The sequence below is a fragment of the Columba livia genome, chromosome Z, assembly GCF_036013475.1.
Source record: "Columba livia isolate bColLiv1 breed racing homer chromosome Z, bColLiv1.pat.W.v2, whole genome shotgun sequence".
NCBI classification, from domain to species: Eukaryota; Metazoa; Chordata; class Aves; order Columbiformes; family Columbidae; genus Columba; species Columba livia.
Genome location: NC_088642.1, coordinates 57,735,549 through 57,749,225, shown reverse-complemented (window position 1 = coordinate 57,749,225; position 13,677 = coordinate 57,735,549). Strand labels below are relative to the sequence as shown.

Below are 13,677 nucleotides of genomic sequence, written 5' to 3'. Positions count from 1 at the left end.
TCTAGTTGAAGGTGTCTCTGCTCATTGCAAGGGGGACTGGACTAGATGACCTTTGAAGGTCCCTTCCGACTGTAACTATACTATGATTCTATTATTAAAGTGCAGAAGCAAGTTCTACTTTACTAAAATCTAACCCACAAGTTTTTCTCCTCACATTGCTTTCTTAATTCATCCATGAAGAAATGCATTTGTGATACAGTTTCAGGTTTATCATGGGTTTTGTTACAGGGTGCTATAAATATTTGCTTGCATTAACAGGACATTTCCAATCAGAGGCTTTCAAATTTATGATGGTCCTATTCACCTTACCAAGTGCACATTCAAAAACTTTGTGCCAACTCCAGACAGATTTACCAGTGCAGTTGGATTCTTGATGAAAAATCCATGGCAGATGACACCAAAAAACAACATTTCTCTTGTGAAGTTTGGTCCAAACGTAAGTTTATTACAAATTTTCCTTAATTCTTGCAAATAGCTTCATTTTCTTCTAGGTGTATTTGAAATGAATGTCCAAGGGCCCTAGCTGATCTTTGCTATACATTCCACCTCCGGAGGTTCTCTCTTTGTTGGAAGTCACTTTTGTCCCCTAAGCAAAAATAGTACCAAGGAAAATGTAGGCTATGCTGCAGTGACGATCTCTTTCATGGCTAATGGTAAAGCTGAAGTGATATCTTCGTAAGGTTTGGTGTATCCTTAGTAATGAATTTTCATTTGCAAATATTAACACTGTTCAGAAGCAAAAGCTGGACTGAGCCTATTACTAAAAATCAAAATATCCATTTTGCAAGATTATACTGTCCTTTCCCTAAAGTTTTTAATCAACTTTGACTGATTCCTGTGTTCCTGCAGGTATGCAAATGTTACTCTGTGCTTATTTGGGGAAAACAAACAAACAAACAACTATTTTAATTGTTATTGCTAGGTTTCTTTGAAAGCATTCTTTGGAAAACCTGGTCCCTGGTTTGAAGAAGGAGATCTGGATGGTGACAAGAACTCAATATTTCATGATCTAGATGGTTCAGTGACTGACTACAAGGACACCTATGTGGGCAGAATGGATAACTATTTGATTCAACACCCCAAATGCATTAATATTACAGAATGGAGTGGAGTGGTTTGCAGTGGGACTTATGCACAGGCTAGTACTCATGTAGCTTTCTGTTTGGGGAAAATTTACAATATGAACAGCTTGTGGGAGCATGGGGAGTGTAATAGCAACACAATTACCTATCTTTGGATTGAAAAATTCTTTGACTTTTAAAAACACTTCTGTGCATATTACACTTTTTAGCCAGTCATGTATATCGTGTTCCCTTCGTGTCCAAACTGGGAGTACAGTATTAAATGCTGCAAGGTAAAACCAAATGTGTATGCCTACAAGGAGTTCCATGTTGGAGCCCTATCTGCTAAAACCTTTTCCTATTGGAGGTCTTTTCTTCCACTGGAGCTCTGTCTGTCTTTTTTCCACAGAGTGGGTTTTAAAGGGCTGCTTTTTTCCTTCTCTTTTTTTTTTTTTTTTTTTTTTTTAAATAGTGGTGTCAAATACCACCTTCTGCATACAAATCTCACATAGGTTTGATTCCCATTCTAGTTCCCGTTCTGTATGAGTTTGGCCAAGTACCACAGCTGGTTCTATACATATTTTTTTCTCCTCCCCTTTTTTTGTCTGTAAAATGGGCAAAATCTACAATAGTTTTTCAAATAGGGCTCTTCTTCAGAAGAAGAAATTGCAGTGTTGTGGCTAATAATGTACTTACTATTCTTTACTATTTCATTTCCTTTTTTACAGTCTCCAAATCTTTACTCTTTTATTTCATCCTCCTTTATATCATATAGGTTTATGTCCAAACCTGGAATGGACAGAATCTTTCTATGACTATTGTACGAGATGAGTACCCAGCCAATCCCATGGTTCTTAGAGGCATTAATCAAAAAGCTGTCTTTCAACAATACCAGCCAGTAGTGATGCTCCAAAAGGGCTACACAATACATTGGAATGGAAAAGCTCCAAATGTCACCTATCTTTATCTCATTAACTTCAACAAGTACGTTTACTTTCTTTCATGTCATTGATCCATAAGGCAATACTGAAGTAATGTCCTGCAGATTTGGAATCATGAGAGCTTGCAATCATCAGTAACACTGGATCTTGTTGTTTTGGGGGGTTTTGTTTTGTTTTGTTTGTGGGGTGTTTTTTTTGTTTGTGTGTTCATTTTTAATAATTAAAAAAAACAAAGTGTGAAAAACAAGAGAGAAAGTGAAAGACCTGCACTTGAAGTTAAACTTCTGTCCAGTACAATGTCTTTACAAAAAATCCTTTAAAGAAAATGTGCAAATAGTGATGTTGAACAGAACTGGAGTTGAATAGTTTAGTATACTTGATTTGGTTGTCAGCTAAACTTGTTAAATGTATAAAGCATGAAAACAAATATATCCTGAGAGAATTGAAGTTGTTATAATGTTTAATGATATACTTTGTGTAGAGAAGGGAAGAAAGTTCTGGTTGAGAGCTTTTTGTGTTCCAGTTACTCGGTTTTTTTTGCATGATCTCTTTGTCTGTTGTCATATAAACTGTTCCTGTGTTGAATCATACATTTTCTTTTGTTTTCAGGAATGACTGGATTCGTGTTGGTCTTTGTTATCAACCAAATACAGATTTTGTTATAGTATTGGAAACATTTCAAAGGCGGTCATCTGCTCTGTCAAGCAAGGTGGAGCGCTACATGCCTGTATCTTCAATGATGGAGCTCGAAAAGAATCAATCAGACAAGAAGTTTTACTTTGACAACAGTACTGGGTAACTTCTTGTAATTTTACCCTATTGGAAGATGTTGTATAACCCTAAAGTATACAGTCTGATAGTTTTAAAAGCAACTGATTGAGACACCTGCATAAGAGGAAGGTGGTTGTGGAGAAGCCCAAAGCCTATTTGACGAAATACTTCGTGACTTTGAATCTCCAAAATACAGTGGTTGTCACTGAAACACTTTAACAAGAGCACCACAGTTGCCAGAGGTATTTACTACCCCATGTGTGGGGAAAATGTGGTATCTGGTGTGCTGCAGAGCAGTGTATTTCAGGAAGTAACTTCTGAGTCTTCAAAGAAAACGTGCACATTCTTGTTAAACTGAAAATTCTAGAAATTTGCAAGAAGTTTTCTATTCCAAGAACCTTTCAGTAATGTATTTCTGAAAATCCTAATCTGTTTTCAGCCTTTTTGAAGTATTTAGTCCTGTTCTCTCTTTCAACAATACCTGACAGAGGCTGCTGAGATTCTTCTCAGAGGTTTAGAATATGGTCAACTTAGAGTAAATTAAGTCCTACATACATCACTTCTGTGTTTTGCTTTAATTTGTAATTTATTCTCCTATGTATTTTGTTCCCTTATCTGCTACATTGTCTGTCTGTAGTAAATGTGCAGATGAAAGTAGCTTTCAAAAATACATTTAAGTCTCTTTTGTCTAAGAGCTACATTGATAACAGTCAAATACATAATGGAAGAATTACCAGTCTTTGTGTACTGCAAACATTAATGACCATTACCCCATAAATTGCATTTCCAGGCATTTGGAACAGTACAATTACATTGTCTAGTGCTGGTGGGTGAAGCTGAATATCCAAACATATCTGCAAATATCTATGATCAAAGAAAACATTTATGCTCTGTAGTTTGTTTTTTGTTTCCTGTAAGCCACTGATTGGAGGAGTGGCTGTTTTTTTCCAAGCATTTGCATTCATGATGATGTCTCCTTTAATTGTTGGAACTTTCAGATATGTCAGTAGAGTCTTCCTAACTCTAGTAAACTGTAAATATTTTGAAGAAGTCTGAACAATGGTGCAGAAGTGAATACTATAGTTTCTTTGCTTCTGAAAACCATGAAATAGAGCTGTTAAGGTTTAACATAAATACCTGTCTTTCCAGCAATTGATCTAGATTATTTTTCCCCCCTTTTGTGTAGATTACTGTTTTTATTTCTTCAAGCCAAATATGATAGGGATGGTCACAGTTATTGCTCATCTCAGGGATGTGAAAGGATCAAGATTGTGACCAAAGATTCAGCAAAAGGGATCAGTAACTGCATGGCAAAAGCTTACCCAAAGTACTACCAAGGACCAACTGTCATAAAGCAGATGCCAGTAAAAACTACTGTACCATGTACAAAGTGCGGCACAACTCAGGTAAAATAAAATAAGCAAAACGTTTCATGAACTGCGTAGTTGGTGTTGCTGTCTACTCATTTAAGGAAGGATTAGAGTCTTTCAGCACAGAGTACTGCACCTGCCACTTTGCGATGGTCACATCGCTAATCTCCTGTACAACAGAAGGCAGGGAGTCCCTTGCTCTTTGAAAAGCGTTTTTGCTCTTTGAAAAATACTTTTCACCTGTCACTCGAGTGCTACAGAGAAGGGGCATAAGTAGATCTGATGTCTTGTGCTACAGTACTGTCTGTACTCTGTGTAGGCTAGCTTTGCTGCAGAGATCTATATGTTATTGGCCAGCTTTCTCTCTTCTTTGGATCTTTGCTTATTAGCATCATCTTGAAATTGTATTAACCAGTTTAGCGATAGAAGCTGAGAAGAATACTGAAAGCAAGGAATAAAATGGGATACACTATACAACATATTTATTAGCATTGCTAGTGCCATAAATAATGCTGCTAACAAATGGATGCATTTGCTTTGGAGCATGGGTGGTCTGCTGTAAATTGCCTGGCATGAGAAAGTGTTGAAGACACATGGATTTGTGTACTTAACATGTTTTGTTTGATATCCAGATGGTATTCACCAGCGATCCTCACAAAAACTACCTCCTTGTGCAGATTAATTCATCTGGTAAAAAAGAATTAAGCAGAGGTCAGCAAGCATTTATTTCTGTAAGTATTATTTATGGTTTTCTTCTAGGATCTTTAGCAGTTTGTTTTACAAAAGCTGTACAGCTCAGTATAATGCTGACCTCACTTTTCTTCACTTGGATGAAAAGTGTTGGTTCATGGTTTAAAAACAAAACAATCAGAAAGCTGATGTTTTAACCTCAGAAAATGAGGCTCTAGAGCTCCATTTTTATATTTGAATGCTTTCCTGTTGGAGAGAAAATTGTATCAGTACAGGAGAATTTAAAATCTTCAGACTCATAATGAAATCTGGATGGATGTAAACTTATTGATGGCTGCCTTTGAAAAAAATAAACAACAAAAAAACTAAACAAAAACCTGTTAGTTAAATCTGTGTTACTGAAATTAGTTTTGTTCTAACAAATTGGTGAGTTAATAGGACGCCATTCAAACCTTTAAGCTTTGCTAAACTCCTTCAAAATGGCAATTACTAAAGAATCCATAGAGGTTTCTGTATATGTTTATGTATGTGTTTCTGTATATGTTCTGATGCTGAAGCAGGAGCAATTATTGAGGCAGGTATTGGGCCACCTGAAATTCGTGATCTACTGAAGTCTCGTGCAATTTCAGAAGTCCCACTGAAAGCCTCCCCTCAAGGGTGAAAATCAAGAGATGCTGGAAGAAACAAGTATTTGTCCAGAAATCAGTACACCACTGTGTCTAAACTAGAAGAAGATTAACACTGGGTGCATGCAGTAGAATCACTGTTGATTTCATATTAACTTTAAGAAAGAAAGAAAAAAATTATTTTCTACTTTTCTCCTCCCTTTTTAGGTCAATGACACTATGTTTTCCTTCAAGGATGATGGTATACTTATTGTTGTAGTTGATGCCTGCATTGGCACAGTGTCAGGAAAAAAATTCTTTTCTGCAGTAGATATTAAGCGTTTAGATGAGTATTTAAGATCTGGAATTCCACAAAGGTATGTGTAATGACCACTTATTTCCACTATATCCCATAAGCTGTATCTCTGCTCTCTAACAAGGATTTAAATAATGATATCTGTATAGGAGCACTGAAAATGAGCAAAAGCTATATCTAAGTTGAGGAGATAGGGGAAACATAGGAGCATTTTCACAGATATTAGGCTTATTCGAGAAGACAGAGTAACTCTAATTTTGAACACTTACAGATTTCCAGTGCTGCCTGTCTTTCACCTCAAAATAATTTTTTAACTAAATATAACACTGCTTAAAACAATAATAACTTTATGTTTAATTAATAAGGTCACTTAAGGACAGTGACAAAAACTATGTGACAAGATATCATACTGTTCTCTCCCTATCTAGGAAGAAAATTGCTTATCATTAAGGAAAGATAAAAAGTTAGTGTCAGAAAAATCAGCATTCTAATATTCTAATTTTGAATCAATATCTAAACTTGATTTTTTGATAGAAAATATGAAACTATATTTGAATAACACTTTCTAATTATTTTGAAGTTAAATTTAAAAGCCAGTTTAAAAAATCTAGGTGGGCGGTTTTCGAAGTGCTGCTTTCAGAGGGGTTTGACTGTGTCATGAGATGACATGGCGTGAGTACTCTTAAGCAAGTGGACTATGAGGCCAGCTAGCTGTAAATGCCTGTAGCAGAATATTAAGAAAACTTTCTAACAACTGCCGTCTGTGCACTGTTTCTTCTGCAGGTCCATTGTTCTACTGAGCACAAGAGGTGATGTAGCAAATCCTAATAATTTATCAGAAGCCTTAATGTCCCTGGGGACAGCCAAACCGCCTTATCTTCAGAACAATGGTTGGTGGAAATTTTGCACATTTCTTTGACGCCGGCTTGGCCTCTGTGTTTGTGTTGGCGTGGTGGCGTTCTCACGGGGTGTGTAAGAAGGACGCAGCTGCCGGGGAATGGCTGCCAGTTTGCACTGGTGTGGGCTACTGCCTTTCAGTCCGTTTTGAGAAGGGGTTGGGCAGCCCTTCAGCAGATGGAGCTGAAGACCCTTCCCATTGCCCCAAAAGGGTGTTTGGGAAGCTTGTTGCAAGCAGAGAAGTGGCTAGCGGGTTTTTTTGGTGCCTGTTGCTTACAGAAAAAGAACCCCAGGGTTTTTTCACAGAGCCTGTATTGTGCCTCCCCAGCAAATCTATTTTTAAACAATCTCTTGTGCCAGGCTAGTATTTCCTGTTTTAACAAAATCTGGAGGTAGAGATGAGAAACTGTTGTTGTTTTGAGGGATGATTTTATAGGCCTCATGGGGTAGCTCTTGTCTGCTCAGGGCCTTGGTACAAGTCCTGTCTGAGAAAGCAGGTTTTATAGCTGTCCTGATATCTGTGTTTTCAAATTAAGATTTCAGAGTATTTAATACTGCCTATTGGAAAAGGAAATTGCAGATCAATATTTCCTAGCAAGGTGCATGTGAAGCTAAAAGTGGATTAATGACCTGTATAAAATCTGGGGGACAGAATTTCAGAGGAGCAAGCTGTTCCTTTCCCAGCCGGTCCCATGTTATGTTTGGATGGGTTTGACTGGTTTGGTAACACTGGGCTGTTTTTGTTACAGGAAGCCTGGCCTTTCTTGGCTTCAGAGGAAACCTTAAGCCGTCCTGGATTAAGCTGTTTACTGGTCCTGCTGGGCATGGGCTCGTTCAGATAGAAAAATATATCCCTTTACAACTGGAAGAGTATGGCTGTGCCAGAGGAATCAAAAACAGGCGGAAAGACCTCGAGCTTCTGCAGAAGGCTATGCGATCTCATTAAAGACTGAGATGTACATAAAAGCTGGGGAAGAAAAAATGTGAACTAACTTATTTTTTAATTTATGGCATTTTAAACTATATTGTTATCCAAGTAAATCATGTTATTGTCTGACAGATGTTTGCCAGCATTGACCGCTTGAATGCCAATCTGTGCACCTTCTAGTTGTACAAAATATTAAAGGATTTATTAGTATTTGTATAAACAGGTTTCAGAGATTTTCAGATGTTTGTATTTACTGTTTAATACTCCTTTTGTATGTATGAGGGTGTTCATAAAAGCCTTAAATTTTTCATAACAGGTGTTAGAGTGCATCTTGGATTACTTGAAAGATTAACAGTGAAGTCTCCATAAACAGTTTGAATTGGTCATTATAACTCTTGGATTTTCCCTCAGCTGTTTGTTTGTTTGTTTGTTTTCCTGAGGGTTTACTTAGCAGACAGCTCAGTTACATTCTCAATCTGTGTTCCAAGGTGTTGAAAACCAGTTTGCCTTAGCCATGCAGCTAACCCAAGAGGTTCTAACTGCAGTAAAATTTTTGCATTGCTGTTTGAAAGATAGAGAGGGAGAGATTCAAAGATGCATCCCAGGGCTGGATGAGGATTGTGTACCATGCAATAGAGTTGACAAGGCTATGTGTACCAGCATGGCATACAGAGCAGAAAATGGATAGCATTCTTTGTTTACTATTCACCCTTAAATATACAGGTGTGTGTAACAGTTACTTCAGTAATCAATCTGGGTGCTAAGGCTGCAGTCTTGGGTATGGCTTGAATTCAGCTTTCTCTTTGAAAGCTTTTAGCCAGGAGGGCAAAGCTGAGATACTGTTATTCTCAATTTATTATGAAACTAGTCTTATACACTTGCAGTGATTTTGTTTGTTTGTTTGTTTGTTTTCCCAAGGCTATCCCAGCTCTGACTTTTAAGTGAATGGGAAGTGCTCTCAGTTCATTCAGGCATGTTACATCTTTTGCCTTTGGTTCTTTTAATATACTCACATTGCTGATTCCTACTGGTTTTCTGTTAGGTCCATCTGATTTCTTTTGGTTTTTGTTGCCATTTTTTGACCCTTTCTGCAGATAGTGTGAAAATCTTTTAGAAGAACTGAGGCACAGATGCCCTTTTTCAGTATCCTACTCTTTGAAATTAAACTTCAGCGACTGTAAAGAATGCATTTCATAATAGGGAACAATAGGTGCCATAGAGCTAAAATGTTACCATAGTTCTAATGAAAATTGCCTAGTTCCATCATCTTGCATATGTTCTCTTTCATTCTAGCTGGTATGATATATCTACCATTCAGAGATGCTTTGTGCTTGGAATTCAAAATGGAGTGGCTGTTGGATATGAACTATATGCCTGTCTTCTCCAAAGAAGTTGAAAAACTCTGGGGATTTTTTTTTGTGTGTGTGCTTTAAAGGAGAGGAGGCACAATAGCAGACTTATTATTCTGTACAATTAAAATATGCTACCTCAGTGCTATAATTAAACTGCCTGGTCTAGTATAGTTTCCCAGAATAAAGGGGAGGGGAAAAGAGCAAAAGGAGATAAAGTTAACAAAAAGATAACTGATGTTATTTTTGTTGTAAAACCAAGCCAAATGGATGATTGTGTATTTTGCAGTTGTTTTGATGCACAGTTCTCTTACAATGTTTTTTTTTTTTTAAAAAGGTGTTTTGTTAGGGGAAGATGTGGTAAATCTTTAAGACTAGATATGATGGTTGGTGTTACTAATGCAGGGCAATGTGATTTAAGTGTTCTGAGTGCAGTAGTTATAGTGTTTGGGGATTAAAATGGTTTTAAGACTTCCGCTGTTCTGTGGGTCATGCTCAGCAGAGAAATACCAATGACGTAGTGACCTTCAGGCTTGTGAAGCTGGCCATTATTTATGAGACTCTGCTGTTCTAAGCCATCTTGTAAAAATTGTGCTTGGAAGTGTCAAGGGAATTCTAATGTAGGGCTTACTGATGGACAATTGGACCTGAAATTGAAGTGTTGTCTTTTGTGTAAATTTAAACACTTGATAAATAGCATAAATAAATTTTTACACCTGACAAGGCAATAAAATCTTTGGTCTCTTCTGTTCTTGCATCAAGTAATTTTCTAATGTTTGTTGGGTGAATTTGATAGAGCCAAGAAAAGATGATAGAGTGGAGCATCTCCCTTAAGAGTAAAGGCTGAGGGAGCTGGACTCTTTAGCTTGGAGGAGACTGAGGAGTGACCTTATTAATATCTATGAATGTGTAAAGGGTGAGCGTCATGAGGATGGAGCCAGGCTCTTCTCGGTGACAACCAATGGGAAGACAAGGGACAATAGGTACAAAAGGGAACACAAGAGGTTCCACTTAAATATGAGAAGAAACTTCTTCACAGTGAGGGTGACAGAGCACTGGAACAGGCTGCCCAGGGAGGTTGTGCAGTCTCATTCTCTGGAGACATTCAAAATCCACCTGGACGCCTTCCTGTGTACCATCATCTAGGTGTTCCCGCTCCAGCAGGGGAATTGAACTAGATGATCTTTTGAGATCCCTTTCAATCCCTGACATTCTATGATAAACTATTTCAAACACCAATAGACCTGTGAAGTTTATGGAACATATCCTACTCTTCATTCAGAGACAAGTCAGGAATACTGGTAAGGGGAACACTGGTGGTGTGACTGAAGTTATGGGCATGTCTCTTGAGTCTGTGATCTTATAGTCTGGCTGATCTGTCTGAGTGTAGAGTCATTTTAGCTTGGTGGGAGCAGTATTGTCATCTGCTCTGGGGCATCTTATCCGTGTCTATAACTGCCTGATCGGGAGAGTAAAGAAGAAGCCAAGCTCTTCTCTATGGTGCCCAGCAACATGGGACAAGAGGCAGTGGGCACACATTGAAATGCAGGCAGATCCACATAAACAGAAGAAAAGGTGATTGCCAGAAAGGCTGTGGAGTCTTTGTGGATGCACAGCAGTAGCTGACCCTGCTTTGAGAGAGGTGGTATCCTGGGCCATGTCCAGAGGGTGCCGGTGTGGCTGTGTGCAGTTAAAATCACCAGTGCACCCATCCTCACTTCCAAGCACCCCAGCCAGCAAGAGCCTCTTGCATGAAACTGTGACATCTTAAAAAGGAGGCATTTCTGCCCCAAACTCTGTCCAAAAGGCATTGTAGTTACCTCTTGATGGTCAGGCTTTCTATACAAACAATTTATTTCCATTTCTTACTCAAATGGTGTCATTCTGCAGTAAATAAATCAAAAACTTATCAGGCTAGAGAAAGGAAGGTGAGTTTAAAGCTCTAATGTAATGTGTGTAAACCTGGTCTCAGGTTCTTTCTTCACAGGTTGTTTTTTACATTTTGTTTAGTAATTGTTATTATGTTTTTAAAACAACAACAACAAAGAAACAGCAATAGAATAAACAAACTTAACTTGGAGCAGGGGTCAGATTCAGTATACTGTCAATAAGGCACTCTCTGGCTAAAGGCACCACTGAAAATCCACTATATGGGGGGCTGGAGACCCATCCTAAAGAACTAGGATGATGGCAAGGACATGTGTTAGGAAAAAAAAATAGACTTAATTCTGCGAACTGTGGGACTGCAGTGATAGCTGAAGCCCCAGATAACTTTTGACACAGGACATGAAAATAACTTTTCCTGTTCAGAGCAAGTGCTGTGATTTCCTCTGCTTCGTTTCAACTCCTTTTCACATCATGTAGGAAGGATGTAGGTCTGAGGACAGTCAGCCAGCTCCAACTGAAAGCCCCAGTCCACCACGTTTGATGATAAGCTGTCATATGGTGCGGTGGTCAGTGAGGGTCAAGAGGGTATGTTAAGGCTATATTTATTTAAGGTGATCCTGGTGCCATTCTAGGGTCCAAACATCTGTGAAGTGCAAAGAAAAGCAGTAACTGCTGAATTTCAAAATCGCATTTATGTGAGTTTTTTTCCAGTAATTACTTTTCTATCTATTGTGGTCATACTTGCTCTAGCACTTCTGGGAAGGTTCTGTCCTTTCCTAGAGTTCACAAGCATATTTTTCTTTTCTAGTGCCTTCTTTTTTTCCTGTCTCTTGTGCTAGTCAAAATCCTAAAATAATACTCAGTATGGAAGTATGTAGGGCCAACTTTTGCTTAAGAGAATTTATGAACTTTTTAATTAAACAGCCTGGGAGTACTGCAGTTTTGCACATTAAATCGTACTAACAATTGTAACTTGCTCAAAAAAAAAAAATATTGATCTTGTCTCACCACTGATTTCTGTGATTTGAAATGATGAGATTGCCAAGTCATAGAAATCCACCTCTCCTTTTTTACATGATGAAACTCTGAAAAATAAATGGTTTTATATACAATAGGAATAGTTTTGGGAGAGAGCAATCTGGAGATCTCCTGAGATCAGTCTAGCCTTCTCTAAGTTATGTTGTGCCTGCTCTTGTGCCTTTCCCTTAACCCATGCCAAAAAAATTCCGATTTGTGCTTTTCTTGAAAGGTTTGTGGTTGTCAGGTTTGGTGAACTAGTGAGAAATTGGCTATGTCAGATCATAGAAAGAATGTGAAGTAATCAGTATGTACAAACTTGTCCTTAAAGGCTAATTTTTTCACTTTTCTGATTTCTATTGTATTTAAAAGTACAAAGCAGACTAAAGTGCCATGTCTGGGAGGCAAATTCTCTGTTTCATCTTTATCCAAGTTGAATGGGATGACAGCTGAATATCCTGATTTATAACTTTTTTTCTGAGGAAATGTTCTTATAACATGCAATGGCCTGTCTTTATATATAATTCGTTCTAAACAATATAAAAACACAGTGATATTTCTGGATTAGTTTTTGTGTGTGTGCCAAGTTTATAAGTAACAATGGTGTAGTAGAACTACTATAAACAGAAATACAATTCTCTCTTTCCAGTTCAGCACTTCCAGTGACGTTTTCAACAGATTCACTAGGATCAGTTCAGGGTATGGTAGCTTCTAGGATGGATCTCACATGATGACATCATCTTTTTAATATCTGTGAGGTTTTTCAGCAGAAGATGGTTTTCTCCATCTGCAGGGTGTGAACTATGATCTAATAGTTTTCTCCCATCTCTGGTGCAAATGACTGGTGCATGTTCTCAGTAATAGCAGACAACACCACAGTTCTGTGGTGTCATAATATTTCTGCAAAATAACTCTTACGGTGAGCGTCACTCTGCAGCATATATTGCACTTTTCTACTTTTTAATAGTTTTTTAATAGTGTAATGTAGATCTCCATATAGCAGCATGTTCTGGGTTAAATTTTTTTTATATTTGTATATTAATATGGGTTTTTTCTATCCTTCACAACAGTGAAATACAAAATATTAGAAAATATAAGTATGTATACTGACACAAATCATAGTAGCATGTACAATTGCCACTGGATTCCTTCTGCTAGCTAGCAGACATGAAATAATGGCTTGTGTCAGGCTTTAATAGTTGGACATGGAAGAAAACAAATGAAGGTTCAAGAAAAATTTGTTTGCAGTCTTTTTTCTCTATAAGCCATATTTACCTTTCTCCTTTTACTTTGTAGGGGCAGGAGTCTCCTCACCACTTCCCTCTCAGTCCATAAGAATCACAGAATGTCAGGGATTGGAAGGGAACTTGAATGATCATCTAGTCCAATCTCCTAGATGAGGTTACACAGGAATGTATCCAGGGGGGTCTTGAATGTCTCCAGAGAAGGAGACTCCACAACCTCCCTGGGCAGCCTGTTCCAGTGTTCTGTCACCCTCACCGAGAAGAAGTTTCTTCTCAAATTTAAGTGGAACCTCTTGTGTTCCCATTTGTACCCATTACCCCTTGTCCTATCATTGGCTATCAGCGACTCCATCCTCGTGACACACACCCTTTATATATCTGTAAACATTAATGAGGTCACCCTTCAGTCTCCTCTTCTCCAAGCTAAAGAGACCCAGCTCCCTCAGCCTTTCCTCATAAGGGAGATGCTCCACTCCCTTCATCATCATCATTGCTCTGTGCTGGACTCTCTCCAGCAGTTCCCTGTCCTTCTTGATCTGATGGGCCCAGAATATAAGGTCTGGGATGATGCTGCAGATGAGCATCTTGCTCCCATAGAACT

General features: G+C 38.2%; 1 protein-coding gene across 7 annotated transcripts in view; it reads left to right on the top strand.

Annotated features, from left to right (window-relative positions):
• The window catches only part of CEMIP2 (cell migration inducing hyaluronidase 2), a 57,425-nt gene extending 47,764 nt beyond the window's left edge, over window positions 1-9,661 (top strand). For all 7 annotated transcript variants that reach the window (XM_065045979.1, XM_065045980.1, XM_065045984.1 and 4 more), the window contains 9 exons: window positions 259-436; window positions 923-1,138; window positions 1,837-2,045; window positions 2,612-2,797; window positions 3,960-4,179; window positions 4,776-4,874; window positions 5,667-5,815; window positions 6,538-6,644; window positions 7,401-9,661. In XM_065045979.1, coding sequence (XP_064902051.1) covers window positions 259-436; window positions 923-1,138; window positions 1,837-2,045; window positions 2,612-2,797; window positions 3,960-4,179; window positions 4,776-4,874; window positions 5,667-5,815; window positions 6,538-6,644; window positions 7,401-7,597 — 1,561 coding nt within the window. In that variant the 3' untranslated portion in view covers window positions 7,598-9,661. The remainder of the gene's footprint in view (window positions 1-258; window positions 437-922; window positions 1,139-1,836; window positions 2,046-2,611; window positions 2,798-3,959; window positions 4,180-4,775; window positions 4,875-5,666; window positions 5,816-6,537; window positions 6,645-7,400) is intronic.
• Window positions 9,662-13,677: the final 4,016 nt, after the last annotated feature.